This window comes from Acanthopagrus latus, chromosome 15 (assembly GCF_904848185.1).
Source record: "Acanthopagrus latus isolate v.2019 chromosome 15, fAcaLat1.1, whole genome shotgun sequence".
NCBI classification, from domain to species: domain Eukaryota; kingdom Metazoa; phylum Chordata; class Actinopteri; order Spariformes; family Sparidae; genus Acanthopagrus; species Acanthopagrus latus.
The window spans coordinates 24,349,672-24,371,756 of NC_051053.1; the positions used below are offsets into that span (position 1 = coordinate 24,349,672).

Below are 22,085 nucleotides of genomic sequence, written 5' to 3' on the forward strand. Positions count from 1 at the left end.
TGATTTTGATAAAACAAGCCACTAAATGGAGGGCCCGTTTCAGCCTCACAAGCTCTGCGGCTAATCAGCTTGTCATTGTGAGTCAAACATGGCCTCTGTGTTAGTGCAGCGAGTCAGCTGTGAGCTGTAAAATTAAGCACAGCCGGCTCTCTCTGACATGAATGTGTTGATTGTCGGATGAAGGCTAAGCTCTTTATTTACAACCCTGTAAGACTGAACACCAGTGAGGCGCCTTCCTATAAATCCAGCCGGGTAGAATAGCATGGTAAGTCAATACTGCAGTATTGAACATGACACACAGCTCACCATTCACTGAGACAGCTGAGCTGACAGACTGTATCCAGAATGAGTCATCATCAGCATCCAAAGAGCATCTGTTCGTGTATAGGGTGCTTAGAAACAGCTCTCAATGCTCAAGATTCTTAATTTTTGTGTGGAGAACAAATGAAATCAAATAAAATGGGGCACGACAGACCAGCGCTTCTGGCATATTTCTGGTGCTTACAGTCCATTCAGTCTGTACGTGATGGAGGCTCCAGCAGCCTTCGAGCCTCCAGGCAGAGCAGTTTTAATACGACCACAAATCAATCTTCTCCATTTCAACAGCTTCTATCTGAAACTCGGAGCTCCAGAGGCAGCTCCTGTCAACTCCTCTGGGAAGAATTTGAACCCTATTCCTCCAGGTCATAAGTGAACCACACAGATAGAGAGCACGATAGAGTTCAATTCCCTGATCAGTTTTTCCCTGCGCTCTCCGCAGGCTGTCCTTATCAGAAGAAACTACCATATAGGTCGACTATGACAGCAGCTTGTTATGTCTCATATTTCTGTTTCTTTTTAGGCAGTAATAAGGCAGCAATTTGTAAGTAGAGGAGGAAGTCGGGGGTGTAAGAGAGCAACAAGTCCACAGGAGGTTGGGTTTGATGGTTGAGTCAAACAAGCAAGGGAGCGTCACCCAGGAGACCGCCGCTCAGGTCCAGAGAGAATGTTAACATTTGTACAAAATGTGATGTTCACATTACATATTTACCTGACTATAACAGCAGGATGCAGAGGGGATGAGTTAGAGGCGAAACCGGTGACCGCGGCTCGAGTCTGCGTTTCAGCATTCGCATCACTGGATATATTTACAGAAAGCTGGGGGCAATTTACAGTCTTGCTCATGGCAACAAAGGCAGAATATATTTGACAGGAAATCGGCCAATTCCAGCCGTGTCCAGCAACCAAAAGACACATTTGAGGCCAAAGTATAATGTTTTCCTAACCCTGACCAAGTGTTTCTTGTGCCCAAACCTAAGAAGAGAATAAACACAGTGTTGTGACAAGAGAGAACTAAAAAACTGAACGTAAAGAAATGTACATGAATAACATCTCCCGGTGATTGGATTGGAAGTGCTGAACCACAATGTTTTCCTAAACCCAACCAAGTACTTTAGACTCAGTGCGGTGAAGGTATGTCTGGTACCCTGCAACGCTCATGTTGTCAGGATACAGCGATATACATCTGTCATTTTGTCCGTCAATCCATTCAGTTGTTGGGTTTGATTTTCTATCATTCTGTCTTGTCTCCATGCGTGTACACAACGTGCATGAACTGCACATACAGCGTGCCTTCCTTCATTCAAACAACTTTACCACTTGAGAGTTTCTAAACTTGAAATTAAGCATACATAACATATAAGACCATCCTATACATTATTCATATCTGGCAAGCTCTCTCTCATCTTCAGGAAAAAGAAACACTTAGTTTTTTTTTTTTTTTTTCTTACTGAAGCCTTCATCCTTAACAAACAAAAAGCTCAGCCAGAAGGCACAAGATCAGCGAACACTGATTCCTGGCACACTCACTCTCCCAAAAGTAGAGAAACAAGCTGAGCGTAATTATGAGCCAGTGAGCTACGGAACTACAAACATTATGATGAATGTATAGCAGCAAGGAAATGAGATGCTTTTGGAGAGAGCGCATGAATTTTAATAAGCCAGTGTATTTATTCAAACAGTTTGGACGGCTCCAGGCAAACAGAGTGGAACTAAGTGTCTTCTGTTAAGTGCTTCTGAAGGTTGTTTAGGGTACACCGGGGAGCAAAACTCTCATAATGGGGTTTTACAGTGGAGGCCAGACGTGCACACACTAATGAGAATGGAATGCAGGTAAAGGTGTGTGGTATTTATCTCTGTTTTTCAAAGTGGAAGTTTTAAAGGGGTGCATCAGTGGCCTAGGTATTACGTCATCGGAGCCATAAAGCCACGATTATCCCCGGTTGGAGTCAAGACACACGTCCACTAATGTATCACGGACTCTGATGATGTTGTATAACAGCTCTGCCTGACAGACAATGCTGAATAACCAAAATGTTCAAATCCCCAAATCCATCAGTGTGCAAGGAACAAGTTCTGGACAAGAATCGAAAACAAATCAGAGAGGTTTGCTCCTGAAAACAACTCTACCCAACCTGAGGAGAAAACATGAAGAAAAAAAAAAAAGCCCTTTTCATTGTGTCGCAGCGAAGAAGAAAAAGAAAAACACAATTAACCTTGTTGTCACTCTTCAAGGCAGCGGCATGTCTGAAATGAATCAAGTCAAGTTCAAGCCTCAAAATTTACATTTATAGCACAGCAGAAAGAGAAGGTAAAATTGGTTTACAAATGGTAAATTTTCCCCTCAGTCTGTTTCCTCAAGTTTTATTGACAGGCATGCACAGAGACACCTGATACACAAAGATGTGTAACAGAGGAAAGAGCGAGGAACAAATCAGAAATCCAGATAATGGTGTTGTTAATGAACAGCTCCTGAATAACTCCTGATCTTATGAGGGTTTAGGCACAAAAACCCCTTTGTTAGGTTTAGGAAAACTATATTTTGGCTTAAAATACCTGCTGTGCTCACCACAAACGCAGCAAGAGACGTCCTGACTTCCCGTCATAAATAATTGAAAATGTCCCGAGGTCTCCTTAAAATATCCAGTGGTGTCACGCTTACAAATGTTGAAACTCCACCACCATCTTCTCCACCTTACCGATATGGAGGCCAGTATGTATTGGGAAAGTGAAATGACATGACTTCTTGTCAATGTGATAGATAATAGCACAATTGTGTACATGTCAATGGTTTGCAGAAACATTAACTGTCCACATTTCTCCCAAATTAAGTCTAGCAGAGACACAAGACTGACAATAATAAGTTTTCCCCTCCAAAAACATTTCATTTAGAAGTCAAAGCCAGTTTTTCAACTGTGCACACATCAGTGTTCTCCTGCTACATTCCTGTGACCACAAAGAGAATAAATTGTTTAGTGAATTCATGCATAAATCTAGTCCACCAACTGCTGCAGCAGGCTAAGACCTTTAATTATCCTTATTAAATTCACAAAAGCCATGTAGGTGTCTGTGTGAGGAGGACAGTCTCTCATGAGATGTGACTGTATGTGGTGCTGCTCTTAAACAAATGACTTCAGGATGGATATGGATATGAGGCAGCATAAACTGCAGGACATGAGCTCAGCAGTTTAGAAGCCACTGAAATGAAGAATAGTAGAGCAGTGTGACACATAAATCGAATGCCAGCGAGTGGAAATATTTCTCCACCGCTTGTCTGAAGAGTATTTCACTGCAATGTAAATCAACAGCATAACCGAATATACAAACCAAACAACAACTAAAAGAAGATGAGGTCAGCGACAAAATGAGCAGTCCAGCAGTTTAGTTCCACTTTCCATAAGTTGAGAGAAGTTAAAATAATGGTCAGCAGATATGGAAACATCCTGACTTTTAGTACTTTAACGCTAAATAATCATCTGTACCCGAATCTGTACCCGGAATGCAACTTGTGGCTAGACTTTCAAAATAAAGGTGCCACAGCCAAGTTAGCAATAATACACAATAATCAACATGTGGTTAGACTTTCAAAATAATGGCTCCGCAGTCAAGTTGGCAATACTACGTAACATGCAATGTGGGGCAACATAATTTAAATCTCACTGACAGAAATGTCACATATCAGCTTTGTTCATTCTTGTAACTCGTGTTGTGTTGCGTGAGTCACGTCAGCTTACGTATCACAGAACTTAAGACAAATCACTCTTGATTCTTGCTGACAAACGGGACGCTTGATCTTGATCTACAGAGGGAAAGTCCCATGTATGTCCCAGCTAACCAGCCCGACCACCCCCTGACCCAAACTCCTTGTTCTTTACACTACTGCACTAGAGCGACGCTTCAAGAAGTGACACAAGAAGGTTGACTACAGCGTCAAATTTAGGAGCATAAGTCCACAAACCACGCTGTTGTATTTGATACGTTATGAGTGACGACGGACTGTATCAGTTGAGCTCTAAACACTTTGTAAAGCAGGCTTTCTGTGCAAAAAATCTGAAGCTCAATTAGAAACATGGAATATGAAATCATCTGGGTTATTGTTTCAGCTCCCTCCAGAGCTAAACAAGATATTATACAACTGTTTGCACAGGCGGCACCTACTTCACCTAATGTGTAAAATCAGAAGAGCATCCCTTAAAGTCACGATTATTTTATATTATCCACCAGCAGTTCTGTGGAGAGAGCAATAAAACATGCAGCGAGGTTCAGCAATCTCATAGATTATTGATCTTGCTAAGCACACAACCACAAATTAATCAGAGCAGCAAGATTCATGACATGCATGTGATCGCTTGCAGTAAATACTTGGCCTGGTGACAGAAAAGATTCAGTCTGTTGGAAGGTGTCATGGCTGCTAATACAACAGTTACCAATATATTTGCATCATATACAAATGCTTCTTTAAAGTACAACAAACTCGACATCGGTTGAAATCATATCTGACCAATCAGAAACCGGCTTCAAGTCCCTGTTTTATAATTTAAAGCAGCCTTGGTCTGACTCTGAGCAGACATGACATGGCGTGTGTGAGGATCTGTTGTACCTTTGCGGAGGAGCAGGAGGAGCTTTCCTTTCTCCAACTCAAGGGTGAGGCTGTGCTCGCTGTGTCCCTCTGCGTGCAGCAGTATCCCAGAGTTCCACAGGGTTTTAAATTTCAGAGAGATGCTCTCCAGCGCCATCTGTCTCGGCCTGGGACTCAACCTGAAGAGGAGGCTGCTGCGGCCGTCGAAGCTCACCACGTCGGAATCTGAAGAAGCGACAAAAACCAAACGTTAAATTCAAAAACAAAGTTCACAACAACTGTCTGTGTCTGTCATGTCACTCTGAAGAAGATGATACACTAACATTGACTGTCATGGTGCTGAGTGTTGCTCTGCTACGAGTCTCACGCCCACTGTGTCACTATCAAAGCACCAAATTAAAAATGTCAGCTGTGATGCATCAGTTACTGGATGCAATGAGTTTGAGGCTTTACTGCTGACAGTGATGCTGGAAACAGCGCAAACCCCAAATTACAGTATTTTTCACCATGTCATCAATTTGAACCAACGCACAAGCTTGTTATTTTAATATCTAAATACAGCAGCTTGGTCAGGGGCTTCAAACTACAACGCTCTGTCTACATCTCTAGTGTCAGTTTTGCACATTAATGGCTCCGTTACAGGGAATATGCAGTGTTACACTGTTGCTGACAAACGGTTCACATATTGTGAGTTTTGGGCTGTTATTGGTGAGGTTACTGCTTGGTTTGGGTTTTGAAAAATCATCATGCTTTGAGTTGGAATAGCCGCGTTTAGCTAAGTGACGTAATCTACATACGGTAACTTGCTTACGTAATATAACTTTAGAACAAATCACTGAAACTCTTGGGGTCAAACTGGACATGAACTTTGGTCTCTTGAGCTGTTGTGCAGTCTTGAAATGTTACAGGTGTGTAGTTGAGATCAGAATGAGGGCTGAGTAGAAGTCACGAGTCAGAACGAGATCGTCTCTACTCCATAAAATGTTTGGTGCATTGAGTTGTCTGATATCACAACGTGATTTACAACAATCTCATAGTTTCAGTCGTGTTATTTCCTCATTTTGTAATTGCCTGTTCCAGCTCAGTTGTGTGTGTGGGACTGGTTGTGTATTTGTTTGGGTTTTGTTTTTTTAATCTAGCTGCAGAGATGGATTTGCATGAACACTGTCTGGGGCCAAGGAAGAACTGATTAACTTTTTTCACACTGGCTTGACTTCTTACAAATTACTTCTGCAAGCATTCATGTAACATAATGAAACTTCATCTCTCAAACAGCATAGAGGTTTTCTATTTCTGCCATGAGCACAGCTGTTGTGTCCTCTCCTGCCTCCTCTGCCCTCACTGCTTCTCTTCACATGCTGTTTCTGCTTGTTCTGCCCATTCCTCACCTGTCCACCAGGTGCCAGCCAGGCTCCCGCAGTTTGTCACACTTGGCTAATTCCTAACTAACCCTGATCTGCTGCCTGCTCACCATCTGCTCCGCATCAAATCTGTGTAAACTGTGATATAAGATGTGTTTCTGTCCATTTTTAGACACATTAAAACTCTGAAATTTGACACGCTGGAGGTTTATTTGCTTGGGTGAGATGGAAGTTTCTGTGCCAATGAATAGAAAATGCAAACTAGAATGGCACTTAGTAGAGCACAAATCTCCACCAAGGCCCAAGATCCATCCATTATTCCCTGACAAATGCCCAATCTCACAATGTTTAACAAAATGAGAGGAAAAATGGCCCGATCAGACCCATCCTCCATTCAAATACAGTAAATCCTTTTTGTATTGTTTGTGTAATCCTGCTGACAAACCAACCAGTCAACCATCAACCATAACCTTGGCGGTGGTAACAAGAAGTTCATTTTCTTGAACAAACAATGACATTTTGAGGCATTCATGGACTGTCGGCGAGCCATCCGTGTTTCACCCCCTCCTCAAAAAAAACGAATTACAGATTACAAAAGGATGGAGTGTCAGCTGATCCGTGCTTTATGTCAGCCTCCTCTCCTTTGTGTCAGCCGTGGCTAATGAATAAAAATACCAAAGGGTACAGGTGGATGAGAGAAGACAAATTCATTCAATGAAATAAAATACTGTGAATGCCATCTTAGATGATGGAAATGCCATCATGTATCATGCCAGAGAAAGTAGAGATCCGCTCGTTCAATCTGCCCCTGATGAAATGTTGGTCCTTTAAAAGATCCCAGGCAATTCAAGACTTCTTTAGATGTTGAAAAATTACGACATCTAAAGGTCCAGTTTAGACTTCATGATATCGGCAAGTTGTAAAAGATGGCAAACTCTGTCAAGTCACATTGTCAAAAACATTGTGTAGTCTAAAGAATCCTCCTAAACTTCGTGTATAGAAGTTCATCCAATTAACAATTAAAAAAACACGGCTGCTCTTTCTAAATTGGATTTAACTAAACATAGAGAATCAAATGTAACACTCATGTTCAGGTGTCGACTGCCATCTTTTCAGTTGATGTCTGGAAGTGAAGGATTAAAAAAACAAACAAAGAAAAAAAAGCCCAAACTGACTGTAGTGACATCCGTAGGTCTCCAGTCTGAGTCCAATCCGACCGTTGGGATTCCAGTCCAGGGGGATCAGGCGGACGTAGCGAGCGATCACCGGGTGCTGGAGCTTGTGCTGGACCACACTGTCTGCGTTGGTGTTACCTGGAAATGCCTGTAAAAATAAAAAAAATAAAAACAACGTGTTAGCGGATTTTCTGTCTTTCCAGTTATTGCTTGTGTGACACCTCTAAGATAACTGTTAAACTCTCCCTCTGGATCTTTATTGTCGTCGATTTTCTCTCATCTTTTTTATTGAAGTTGAAGTGCAGTCCCCGGGGCTTTTATGAGAAGTGATACGTTTGATTTTCCTCTTAATGAGGGGAATATTGTGGAGATAGGGCCACGTTCCTGCTGAACGCTTTCTCAATCAGGTAGAAAATTAGATTTGTGAAGCACTAGGTGTAGTTTTATATGTTTTAGACGCTTTGGTACACACTCAGTCCATGGAGAATAACATTTATTAACCTCTGCAGTGCTCACAGACGCTTTACCTTTTAAGCTTCAAGCTAAACTTGATCTCAAGCCTTTATATAATCTCTAAACCATATCCATGTCTCTACTTTTATTATTCTTTTCAGGTGCTTCGGCTTCAACAATGAGGTAAAATAGTCTTAGGAAACAATGACTGGTCACATATTTGTGACTCAGTGTCTGTTTGATTTTGGTTGTGATGTATTTCACTCTTGGCCAAATGCCATTTTGGTGTTTTAACTTTGTTCTAGCTTTGGGCGCTTCATCCTTTTTTTAATTTATATGCAAATACAGTAAGCTCAACACGCAATTTAACTACAGCACTCCAGCACTGTTTGAAAGTAAAACAACTGTAGCGTGGCTTATTGAGCGATGTCTTCCTTCAAATACCTGGATGAAAAGTCCTTGAACGAACCACCGAGTCCCTTCTGGCTACACGCCGCTGGTCTGTAGTTGATCTGGACCTTCTAAGAGATTTTCTGAAAACTTGTGACATTAAAATGTCTGCCCGGTGTTGTGATTTAACATGAGAATGACACACACATGAGATTTGCCTTCCTTGGAGAGGGGAGGCCTGTTTTTGAATAGATAGCATGACGACTGAAGGACATCTGCATATTCGCCACGCTGTGTGCTGCTGCTCGTCTGACATGTTGTCTTATCTGAGTGAATTCTTATCACTCGGAAGTCTTTGTGGCGGTGATGTCACGGCTTTAAAAAGAGTCCTAACCTCCACACATTCCTGCTGAGGAGGGCACGGAGAACAAACACTTCATTTAGTTGAGGCATTCGCTTTTGAAATACGACCTGAGTAAAGGTAGAAAATCCTCCAACGGGAGGCTTTGATTAAAGACTGAAGGACGGAGATTTGAGGGGAAAGTCAGGGAGCAAAGCAAGGAGAGAAAAGCTGTTATATGGGAGCTGAGAGTGAAAGAGGGACAAAGTCAGGGAGTCACACCAAAACTTAACTTGACAGAAGACTACATTAACTAGTGCCGACACAGAAAACCTCAGTTACGCTACAGTTGAAGTCCTACATCCTCATATAATAACAGGTTGAAGACACAACATATTTTAATACTACTTCCACTGACATGTTGGTAAAATGATTCAAAAGTTAAATGAGAAATAAACTTTAAAGATCATGGAATCAGTTCCCATGTGTGTCAGTATTTTCAAAATCAAAGCCCCTGGAGATTTACTTCTAGTATTGAGGATTTCACTTTAACATAAAATATTTAGAATATGAAATATTCATGACTAAATATGTGCCATCAAAGCGAGGCAGCGTGGTGTTTTGATCATGTTTGATTGGCAGGACTGGCAACATAAGCCTAAGTCATCACATTTTGGCTTCTTGCTTTAGAAGGTTTCCTGAGTGAAGTGACCCAGAAGTAAGTGGCAGTCATGATACGAGCACTGAGGAACGCCTCGTCCCTCCTGCAGCATATGGTTCACTCAGCAAGCAAAGTGTGATTCCCACCACCTTCCCCCCCGCTAGAGACAATTAAACACCCAAGTCGAAACTGACAGAACCGGTGGGATTCTGAGAAAATCACCGGCGGTCTTGGACATGAGACAAACTGGTTTTGAACGGCCTGTGGGGAGAATGAAGATGAAACAGTCAAATTCTTGATTACAAGCTTTGGCTCTTTACTTTCACTGAAACACAATCACTATCTTGTCATAATATGATTAAAACAATGTTATAATGCTCAATAATCTGTCCACTATGGATCTCAGGGGGGATGGAGAGGGAAGGGAGGTTATTGTCATTTTTCTAACAATGGGGAAGGCATCCAATCAAAGGCAGAGTTGGGCAGGTCTTGCAAAAAAACAAAACAAAAAAAAAGCAGTGGGATCCTTACTTGTCCCCCCTCCATTCACCAGACCATCCATCCTTTAAAAAACGGTAAGCTGTCTTTTCCTTATGAATTCTCCTTCACATTTTACACCAAGGCCGAGGAAAATCACCTGAGCCCTCTCACCTCTGAATACTTCAAACCACTGACAGCTACAGAAATAGACAAGTCTCTTCTCACTGTAAAACATCACTGAAGAATGTAGTGAAATCAGTTCATCCGTAAAGTTTCATGTAACTAAATATAACTCACATCTGCTGCATTAACCCTCCACATCTTCACATCCTACTGTTGGTTTCTAGCTCTTCTCCTGTTTAGCACAAAGAACCCATATTTGCATTTCAAGATGAGGTTCATTAACAGAATTGCCTTCACCTGTCCCACAGGGGACTCTATAACCTCCTCCACTTCCTTTACCTCTATTAACACCTCAAGATGCTATATTCCCTGATTAGGATAGTATAGATTCCCAACTCCATCTGCTCTTTCACACCTTTCCAGTGGATGTGAAGCGAGACAGAGGAGAGAAGAGAAAATTAGAGAAGGCCAGAGCGTTGCCGAGCCTCGCAGACTCTCTGGCCTCTAAGCTTAAAAGAAAGAAAAGGTCCCGGAGGAATTGTGACTGATGAAGCAGCTCAGCAGTCAACTCTGTTCCCCGAAAGCCAAATAAACTAGGCTGACTAATATGTGGAGCTTTAGGAGGACTTTTGAGACATGCTGTGGATTTATCCTGATTTATGCTGAGTGTGGAATCAACAAGCTTTTAAGCCGGCGAGAAGCCTTTTTTCTTGTTCTCTCCCTCCCTCTCTGAAGGGAGCCTTAGCCTGACATTAGTCTTCCCCTCGCTGTGAGATTCTTACCTCGCATGAGCTTTAAATTGAAGCCGTTCGCCACAGCATCACTGTAATGGGGAGAGTTTTCTGTCTAAACCGGCCGCTGCCTGCGAGGTAACGCTTGACTGCCTTTACATATTCAAGTGTAATGTGGTCAGTACAGCAAGTGAGAGAAAAAAAAAAAGTGCATTTCTAAAAGGAGAGAGTATGAGATGCTGGTTTCTTTGTTAATTCTGAATAAATTGTAGGGTTTTCCTGGAGATAACAGCAGAAGCTCTGGCAAAGTGATAGAAACTGAGGTAAAACAAGAGTGAACAGATGGGAATTCCCTCGATGAAGAACGCTCTGGTGTTGTGTCAAAGTCTTGTTGATATGTGTTTCTTCTTCGCATCGGGACTTGAAATGGTTCAGAACCAGCATGGTTTCCTCTAGATCAGTAAATAACGAAACCTGAGTATTTGCTCTTGCTGTTGCTTTGGAGAGTAGCAGAAAAGTTGCAGATTTCAGCTTTAAAATAAAGCTTTTGGGTATTTTTGTACCATTGACATCAGTGCTACTTTCAGCTATAACTGTGTGTTACAGACTCTGCCAATGTTGGCCTTCTACTTATAATAATAATATTACATTTCTGTAAAATTGTCAGATTTTTTTTATTTGTGATATACTCATTGAATTTCAATCGTTGTCCTTTCACCTGTTTCTTTTGTTTTTGGTGCGGTGAATGGTAAAATTTAGTCAGCACAGTGTGTTAAATCAGTTATCAGCACGTTATATGCACAAATATTTGTGTCAACTTTTTTTTTTTATCCCAGCTGGAAAAACAGGTGTGAGAAAAAAAAAAGAAAAAAAAGAAAAGTGAATTCCATTTTGCTCCTTCGGTCTCAGGATCCCGTTGTTGTGCATCACTGTCAAGGCTCACTGGGACACATCAATACAACTGAACCGTTATTATAAGTAACACCTGTGCTTTCCTTTCTGTGACATGTCAGACTGCCTGCTTTGAAAACAGGCTTTTGTCTCTCCCGGTTTCTGTTTTGATGATCCCGACTTTTCCTCCTAACTCTGACAAGTCATTACACGCAACACAATGCACTCACGTCTATACTGTCTTCCTGTCGATACTGTCTCCAGTTGTGCCCTGTGTCGCTGAACATCAGCAGGTAGGCCGTCAGCCAATCAGAGCTGCCGTAGCGGCCTTGCGTGGCGACGGCGGTGATGTGTGTCCGCTCACCCAGGTCGACCTCCAACCACTGATATCCGTCTGAACTTAGAGGAGACCAGCCTCCGGCTCCTGGAGGAAGAAAGAGAGAAACACCTTTTCAGCATGCAGAGAGGAAAGTTCTGACTTTTCTCAACATAAAAATTATATTTGTGCTCTTTTAAACACTGATTAAAGTCTTAGACAAGAATGTTAGTTAAGAGTGCTGGAGAATCAAAGGTTGATAAAAATTCATTCATCATATTGACTCAGGTACACGGACGGATCTGCATCTCATTAACAAAAAAAAAAAGTTTTCAGACACAAATCTATGCAGCGTTTTCACTTATTTCTTAAAAAAAAAGTACCAACCTCACTAAACTCATCTCATCAGACTCAAACTTTTCCAGACTTTTAAAAGCCCTGAGCACAAAGGCTTTATCAACTCCCTTCTTTGATGTTTAATTTGGAACAGTCAAAAGAGTTTAATCTGCAGCTTTAGGACTGTTCTCTGCATAATAAAATCTGCAGATGAGGCATTTATGGTCAACACTGCAAGCCTTATGTAATATTAAAGTGGCCAGTTCATAGCAGACGTTCATATAATCTGAGTACAGGGGCCGAGGACCATAAGATGAAGACATGCTGAATAATTAAAATGCCATAAGGTGTGCGTGCTTGTGTGGCCAAAGTGACATGTCGCTGTCAGAACATCATCTGGAAAGATTTGATCTTGTCTCTCTTCATAAAATCCTTCACCTGGCCTCTTTCACTGCTGACTGTCTCTAACTTCAACCACAACTTAGGGACAACTAGAGGACGTTTTCCCAGTCGGCCCCCATTTTGTTTGTTTAAGAAAAGACACACATTCATGTAAGTACAGGAGGGTTGTGATCCTGTCTTTGGTTTCCAACTGAAGATGCCAACAAATTTGGCAACGTACAACCAAAAGCTGTTCACAATGCAGGATTTTAAATATTGTTCCTGACACGTTTGTTAGACTTCAAGGATATACTCAAGTTATTATGGTGGAAAATACTGAATATAAAATGCAAATCTCCACCGAGAACTTTTTAACAATCTCCTTTTAGATGATTTAACAAGCCCTGCAGCATCCTCTGAGCATGTTTCCCATTGGTGAATGGTTCGCCCAAAATTAGCCTCTCTCCCTCTCTGGTAACCATTGGGGAGAGAGTCTTGGGCAAAGTTTGCGGAGGAACAAGGTAACAACAAGGTTACAAGGTCATTTATTTGTCATTACACACATGATTGCATAGTCATAATGGTTACTGAAGCATTCAACATATTGTAGCAACTCTCAAAAATTAAGCTACTCAGTTTCAGTGCAGCAACTAAAAAAATGGCTACTGCCAGCCATGGCCGACTCAGTTAAATAATAAACCTGCCTGTACAAACAGTTACATATGGACCTTTTCACTAGACTGAGTACAGGAGGGTTGTGATCCTGTCTTTGGTTTCCAACTGAAGATGCCAACAAATTTGGCAACGTACAACCAAAAGCTGTTCACAATGCAGGATTTTAAATATTGTTCCTGACGCGTTTGTTAGACTTCAAGGATATACTCAAGTTATTATGGTGGAAAATACTGAATATAAAAAGCAAATCTCCACCGAGAACTTTTTAACAATCTCCTTTTAGATGATTTAACAAGCCCTGCAGCATCCTCTGAGCATCTTTCCCATTGGTGAATGGTTCGCCCAAAATTAGCCTTTCTCCCTCTCTGGTAACCATTTCTACTTGAATGCCAAACATAATTATCGTTCTTATTCTCTCGTTCCCATTTGGGAGAGAGTCTTGGGCAAAGTTTGAGTAGGAACAAGGTAACAACAAGGTTACAAGGTCATTTATTTGTCATTACACACATGATTGCATAGTCATAATGGTTACTGAAGCATTCAACATATTGTAGCGTCCCTCAAAAATTAAGCTACTCAGTTTCAGTGCAGCAACTAAAAAAAAAAATGGCTACTGTCAGCCATGGCCAACTCAGTTAAATGATAAACCTGCCTGTTCAAACAGTTACATATGGACTTTTTCACTAGACTGACACACGCCAAGGAACACCAACAACCAACCTCTGTATTGGGGTGAATGCCACAACAAGATGGTGATCATAATATGGTCAGCATATTCACATTAAAGCATCAGGTGAACACAATCTACTGGTACCAAGCATCAGTGATGCAATGTTCCAGTGATGAAGCCAGACAAACAAACAGGTTAAACATGAAAAAGTAGCTGTGTTTGAAGGAGCCATCTGCATTAGACAGCCAGAGGAGAAACAATGAACTGAACTAACGTTTTAACCTTCAGATAGTCTTGTCAAGACAAGGAAAGGAAATGTTCTCACATAGAAATAGAAGTACACGCAAAAGAATTAATCAGAAAATAACATAACTGCAATGAGTCATAACAGATCATAATTCACACTGATATACGACAGGCTGAGATGTGTTTTTAGATCTGAAACTGCTCACTCGTTGACGACTGAAGACAAATCTCTAATTAATACCGACAGCCACTGACTGTATCAGTGTCATCCTTTATTCACTACAATTCCTTTTGTCGTGACAGCCATAGATTGCAGAAATGTATTGATGTCTCTGACAAAGTTCTTCCAGAGAGAACTTCTGAGCCCAGGCTCTCTGCCAATTGAGCCACTTGGTTATCAGGAGAGTCAGAGGCTGAGCAAGGGCCCTCTGGGAAAATTAAAGGAAAATCCCCTTCAGTCCTCGTCTTTGAATCCTCAACATACGAGGAAGAAGTTTCAAAACTTCCCCAGGATGTACATCGGAGGAGTCAGACCCCAATTTAAAGTGGAAAAAAAAAAAAACTTGATCAACTTTGCATTTCCTAGGGATGTCTGAGTTTCTTTTATATGTTCAGACAGCCAAAGTTTTTTTTTCAGAGCCGGCATCTCGTAGTCATTAGAGCAGACACATCCCAACTCTCCAGGCATATAATGTAATGTTGGTTGGTTCAAATGTAGTTGAAAAACTCCACAGCGCTGCCAGAGATAAGTGTTTTGAATCAAATATCGAGACACTACCCAAGTACGTGTCTGCCCACAGTCAGATAATGTCCTCTGCAAAATTTTAAACAGTTAGAAGCTGCAGCTCAAATGTTGTAGATGTCACAGTATAAAGCGTAGAGGGCGAGAAACATGGGAAATGTGAACAATATTCACCAATCATTCTGCTTTCAGGTGTCAATCATGACAGGTTTGATGAAAACAAAATACACAAGAGCAAGGTTAAAAGTCTGACTACTTACGTATATTCTCGTCTAATTTATGTCCCTCTAAGGATCCTGTAGTTTATTGTTTATTAAGCATTACTAGATTTAATATTTCATGGATTCTTATTAAATTACAGCTGGCAGTGCTGGTGCAGAGGCACTATGGGCGGATTCAGATCTGGTATTAACATCCATCCATCATCCATCTCAAGAAGCATCTCTACTGATCAGATCTTATTTACCCACATGGGACAACAATGTTATTTAAGCAAATACAAAACATCTTTGTGCAGAACATTTGCCAAATGGACAAGAATGCCAGAATATTTAAGAACTTGTTGTCGTCAGTGTCTCACAAAGTTAACTCAGCAAATCACAAAAATGTAATTAATCTCTCAGAGTCTGGGGGCTTTCCCAGTTTACATTGTGAATCTGACAATTAGCATCAATTGTTATTCTGATTTCAAACAGCTGCTAAATGTTGGCAGGAAAGAAGCAGGCAGGCTGGTACACTGACAAACTGAGGCTTTTGACAAGGTTTGTTAAGTTTGTTCCCACTCGACAGCTCTTAAAGTCACACAATTTGTAAGGGAGTCTGGATTATTGCAGTGACCAGTTCAAGTGTTACATGGAATTAATCCAAATGAGACGTTGTGAATTTAATTCTGCCTGCTGTTGTCGCTTCTTTGTCAGCGTCTTGATCCGATCAGTTGAGTAGGTGGTCCTTCACACGCAGCTCAGACCAGCTCTCAACGTGGTCTGAGTGATCGGATCTCGATTGTGTCTTGAGAGTGTTGAGCTCGTCTACCTGTGATCAGATCGCTGAGGATGCATGTTGACAGGTCTGATCAGGTCTGAACGGGGCCTAAAATCATAATTTATGTGTGATTAGGGCCTTTTTCAAGTTATTCTGATGGAAGCAGCTTTTTGCCCGCTCACCCTCTGATCTGTGCCACAGTCTCGTCCGTGTAGTCAGACATTTTTAAATCCTACTTTGATTTATAATTCAGATAATTGACTCACCACTTGGGAAAAACACTTTTCTAGCTGATGACTGGTTGAGGAATTAGAGTACAATTTGTTTTATTGACACTGCTCTTTCATGGGTTAACGCACAGGTTGATAGTGCAACAAGAAAGCAGTGTTTGAAGGAAGCAGCTCTGTGTTTTCTCTAAAACAGAGCTGTGTGCTGCGCTGTAAGCGTCTCTGCTCATTTTGCTGGTAAATTAACTCTGAATGAGGCGACTCCTCGGAGGGTGACTCCGGAGGGTGAGGAGCGCTCGCAGCAGCTGGGGGAGAGACGAAAAACGAGCAGGGGTTTTTAATTTATTCAGCAATTTCTGCAGAGAACAGCTGGTATTCTTCAATTGAAGCTTTTAAGTATTTATTTTCACATCTGAGGTGTGTGATGCTGCTTTCAAGCCTGAATTAGATTTATTGATCAGTCTACTTCACTTTCAAACCGTAATTCACTTGAAATCTCAGGTTGAGAATTAACAAGACATTGTAACCCGAGAGGTGTTATTGTAAGGAAAAGTCCTTGACGAGGAATTACAAGTGTTAAACCCTCACAATATGAAATAGATTGCAAGATTACAGGCTTAATATTTCATCTCTATAGTGTACGCACATTTAATATTGTTTGATAACTTTGAAGCGATGCTTGGAGAGTATCTTTATTTTCTCTGTTCTGGTGTAAGACAAAATTTTCTACAAGGACCAGAACACATTTTCACACGTCCTTCCTTTTAGGTTATATCTTCTTTATTCTTCCTCTTCTTCTCATTGCTTCTCCTTTTTTCATCCGTGCAGATAAATATCTTGTGCTTTTGCCATTCAGATACGTCTGATGGTCCTTTAGAGGCATCTGATCCTCCTTAACGCAGATCAAACTCAGCTCGGTAAACAGACAGAGTGGGTTGACTGAAGCGAGGGATCACAGCGGGTGAGTCTCTCTCACAGCTCTCGCCATCAAACACACCGTGGAAACAGCAACCTGCAGGCTGTGCCTCCCGCCGTCTCCCAGGTGGATGAAAATCACCCAGATCCTCTGCTGTGTCGCAGACAAAGACATCACAACACTCCCGTCTGATTCTTGTGGCTGGTACGAGTGCAAAGCAGCCAACTCTGAGGAGTGTGTTCCCTAAGCCTCCGTATCAGCACATTTACTGTGTTCTTTCAAATCCAACTTTTGTCACAGTTCTTCCGATGACATGCAAGTTTTGCAAAGTGTTATGCACTTATCTAAAACACCTGCAACAGATGTACCTATAACAGAGCCTTAACTGGGCTGTACGCTTGGCTTTATCTGTCGGTTTGTGAGACTCCAGCTCCTCGACGCTGCGTGATCTGAATCACGAGGTGAGCGGCGTTGGAACAGAAACAGAGGGAAGCCTCCTCTTACAGCCGGTTTTATCTGCACAACCAACTACAACACTGGGGGGTAAAAAAATAAAATAAAGAACACAGTGTAGAGAAGAAGAAAGGAGCACCGCGATGAGTTATTGATGTTAAACTGCTAAATTTTATATGTGAACAGGCCTACGGGGAGAATAACTGAGCAGGAGATGGAGTTGTTGAAAGATCACGCTGTGTTATAGGACGGAGAGACCTCCTGCTCCTTATTAACAGTGACATTCAGACCCTTTATGATCATTTAATTATCATGATGAAATGGTAATTCTTAATTTTTCTACATCTTTAAACATGATGGAGGTATCTTCGGATTGGGAAAGAGAAAATCTGGTTGAAGAACGGCTTCCACTGAGGTGTGTTGGGCCGTGCATGTCCTCCACTCCAAACTGCATTATTGAAGCACCTGAAGTGGAAGGCTACAGTTGTTTTGGGTGATTCTGAATCTCTAAATATGGAGAAACAGCTGGGGAAGACTCATCTCACCCGCATCTTTTTGAGGGGGGCAAAATGACTTTACAACAGAATAAAATGTTGGCAGTTAACCCCGGCTCCTGTCCAGCAGGTGAGGCAGATGTGACTCGGCTATAAGACTGTGATCATCACACACTTCCAGCACAGCTCAGTGCTTTTCACATTTTCCTTTTGCAAACGTCCAGACCAAAGTATCAAAATCAGCATTGAGGGTTGACATTAGGGTTGTGGAGTTAAGTTAAGTTCGAGACTGCGTTTCAACATTTCTAAGCGGTAAACCCTCTGGCTGGCTACAAGGAAAAATGGGATAATTCCCAGTCCTGTTTGTGGTGACACAGAACTGGTCTTTGTGATGGCAATAGTGAAATCTCAAGCTGTGTTTATGGTGGTCAAAACACGATCTTTTCCTGACCCTAACCAAATGGTCTTTGTGCCGACACCTTGCCGGACCCTGAGCACAGCACTGTCATAGCATAAACTTGAAAATGGAACCTAAAGAAAGGTAAAGTTGCAGAAACGTACATTGCCAACATTTATTCTGTTGACTAGGTTGTTCTGTGTATTGTCATACTGGGAAGTTACAGCAGCCTCAGGACTCCTGCACCTTGTACATGTTCAAATTCAAGCAACTTGTAAGCATTGCTAGCGTGCATTTTCAAGCTTCCTCAGCATCTCAGGACAGAAATCTACCAGAAGTATTCTGGTATGAAAACCCACATTTTTAATTTAGCTAACATACAGTGTTATGACAGATGCCTAACACAAAGCTGTTATAGAGAACCAGAAGTGGAATAATAACTGAAGCCAAATTTCTTGGTCTCTTTGTTCAAACATTGATTTGCAATTAGTGAAATGCAACAATAACGCATCACTGAGAAACAGGCTCACCATGTGTTTCCAGGGGAAGCCCTGAAATATTCTCATTTATATAATTAACAGCATGTACTGCTGGTTTTGTTTACAGTCCTGCCCTTGTTATTTCTCACAACCTCCTGCTCTCGGCCGCGCCACGCTGGTAAATTTCGCCTCACAGGCTTTGATCTAAATGCAGCTTAAGAAAAGATGCAACCAAACAAACTGATCAACATCTCTCAGTCCACCAGTGTGTGGAGAGTCGCCTCCACCACACACATTTATTAAGGAGAAAAAACATTATCAGACTCACCTTCTCTCCTATTCAGCTTAGCAAATCCTGGCCCATGGCTGCCGGACAAGTGTGAGGAGCTTCTGAAGGACGACGGCAGAAGATTAGATACCAGCGGACTGTGACAGACCTCTGCGAATCACAGAACAGAAGGAACGGGCAATTTAAAATCATGACATAATTCGCAGGACACAAGTTACCGCTGGCATTGGACCGTCGTGTTTTCTCCTTCTGCCCTCGTACATCTCACAATGAGAACGCATTCTTCGATTTCAGTGCTGAAGAAGTGATTGTCTGAGATTAATGGAGCCTAAAACCTTAATTATTTGGCCTTCTATCAGCCTGATGTTAACAGCTTTTTGACTTTAATGAGTCTTCACTTGATATAAAAAGCACTGAGTCCTGACTGCCTGACAGTCATACATAAAACTGGCCATTGGAGTTGATCAGTGATGTCAAAGGAGGCTGTACATATAAAACACACTCTGATCTTTATAGACTTCATAACACTGATGCACAAACACATTTTCTCTCTTCGGACTGACCGACAGTCCAAACACCTCTCGGAGCTGCGATATCTCTCGCTGAGATTAAATTAATGAGGGATCTTGAGCTGTCTTTACTTTGTTTAGTCGAGATGTAATCAGACGTGGCCTCGCTGCTTCAATATTGGATTTCTGCCTGTCGTGGGAACTTAAACAAAGACTTTGACTTTGGTCTCTCTTTCAGGGGAGTTACTGTTTTTTTTTTCCTTGTTGCCTGTTGTCTACACAGTGGTACATAATTAGAGAGTGCTACGATAACTTTACAAACCGTGCAACATAATGCTCATGGGATAAAAACATCAATCACAGAGTCTGTGAAGAGCTGACATATTTATGTACAGTGTTGTAGGACACGTGGCAATGGACTCATACCGCTAATGGAACTGAAATCTAGAACATTAGTAAAAAAGCTCGAGCACACAGATGCCGCTTTGAGTCCATAGCATCGTATTTTCTATGTTAATATCCAGCAACATCTGTGCCCTTCATCTCCAAATAAAAACATGTTGTTGCAGATGGCGCAGCGGCACGACGACTCTGTGTAATAAAGAAAATATTTGATAATAAAATGCAGAGACGATACTTGAAAGGCTTTCCCTCGATGTCCTCTGAAAATGAAAAAAAAAAATGTTTTAAAATTTTGGGTGTGTTCCTGATTTTCCAGTGTTTCTTTGCAATAAATCACTTTTCCCCCCATGAGACGAGATGCCATCTGACACACCTTTATCAGCAAAAAAAAAACTAAACAAAATACAGTCACCAAACCACAGAGAGGCAGAGGGGAGGAGGAGCTTTGTGTCGCCCCTGCCCGCCTATTGTTTGAGGTTTAATTTTTCACCTCTGTTACTCATCTTCGCCTGGAGCAGTGGCGCTAAAAGAGCACTTTTGTTTGTGCACGATGCCTGTATCAAATAAAGGGGAGACACCAAAATGCACTTCGGCTAACTGATTTATTCTCACAGTTGTAAATAAATCGCTGCATCATAGCAAACTGAGATGTCAGTGAGCTGATGTGAGTTGCTGGTGGTCTGAACGAGGACAAAGAACAAAGTCTGAATTGTGCAAGTATTGAAGTTTTGGTTGCAAGTTGATTATCAATGTCTTTGTCAGTCTTCCATTCATATAAAGAGAAAGGAAGAGAAATAGTTCTCCTGCATCAGATATCAAAGTTTTAACTGTGCTGCTGTTATAAATACAGAGTCATTTCACATGCATTTAAATGTTATGGTTGAATTCACAACACGAGCAGAGAGCTGTGACCCCACTCGAGATAAATTGAAGAGCCAAACACTGAAACCATTAGACTCTTACAGCCAACAACCACATGGCTGACCTCCTTTTTTCACTTTCAGCAGTAGGAAAAGCAGCACGCATTAACTCGCCGACTAGAAAACGATCATCACTGTAGAGACCATAATTTACTGTACATTTTGACCCAGAAATTATCTTATGAACCTCGAGGGCGGGGTCTCCTTCTGGTTCAGCGGCTGGCAGCTGGAGGGGAAATTACAGGAGACCACTAAAAAGAAGTTCATGTGGACGACAGAAAACGAAGCACAAAACAAAGTTTTCCTCACTTGAGATTGGGTCGCTGACGGCAACCAGTGGAGCACGAAATCCCCTGACACATCAGCAGGAAGCGGACATAAATTCTGAGTACAAGCTGGACCCCCAACGGCTCAACCCTGACCCTGAATATAGTGACGGACACCCTGAGAAATGTTAAGATACTCAATCTTTCTGACTTGTCCCAGGGGCTTTGCTGAAGTCTCCTTCGCAGTGTCAAGCCTTAATATTCTGACATGAGAGATTTTCTTTTTGTGTGTTGAGGTCAGCTGTCCATGCTTCTCAAAGCTGAATTTATCAGTGATACCTCTTTTTTACGCTTCAAAATCATTTTCATTTTTTTTCCTTTATTGCCCCGTGCCAGCTTTGATAGACATCTGTCAGCTATCAGGACACATACCCGAGTGAGAAACGGCAGCTATTAGCAGCGATGATGATCAAATCAGCGTGAAATTTCCTGCAGTTGACTGTTGTACTGAGGAGCACAGTCAGATTCGTTCCAGTTATAATATCTGTGACATTAGTATGGACATCCTGCTGTGGCACTTGGGAAAAGATGATTGCATTGTATACAGGCAAAGCTTCACTCATATAGGGTTTAATAGATATTATTGATCAGCCACACATGATCTAAAAAAGAGACTTTTTCCTACCTTTTTGTGTAAAAACATGAATGCTGTTCCCACCCAAAGTCATCAGTCTGCACTTCTATATGCCGTCAAGTCAAACTGAGGCTTGTTAAACTGACCGACCACAGAGTTTAACAAAGGTTTGCACTCTTTATTCTACAGCCTGGAACAGTGTGAGCCGTCTTACCTTCCTGCAGTTTCAGTGCAAAACCCTCAAATACCT

At 41.7% G+C, this 22,085-nt stretch overlaps 1 protein-coding gene across 2 annotated transcripts in view; it reads right to left on the reverse strand.

The window, feature by feature from the left end:
• LOC119034180 (contactin-associated protein-like 4) overlaps positions 1-22,085 on the reverse strand; it is a 66,453-nt gene that overhangs the window by 29,201 nt on the left and 15,167 nt on the right. For both annotated transcript variants that reach the window (XM_037124969.1, XM_037124970.1), the window contains exons 2-5: positions 19,144-19,254; positions 11,733-11,926; positions 7,434-7,581; positions 4,919-5,122 (exon numbers count right to left, since the gene is read on the reverse strand). In XM_037124969.1, coding sequence (XP_036980864.1) covers positions 4,919-5,122; positions 7,434-7,581; positions 11,733-11,926; positions 19,144-19,254 — 657 coding nt within the window. The remainder of the gene's footprint in view (positions 1-4,918; positions 5,123-7,433; positions 7,582-11,732; positions 11,927-19,143; positions 19,255-22,085) is intronic.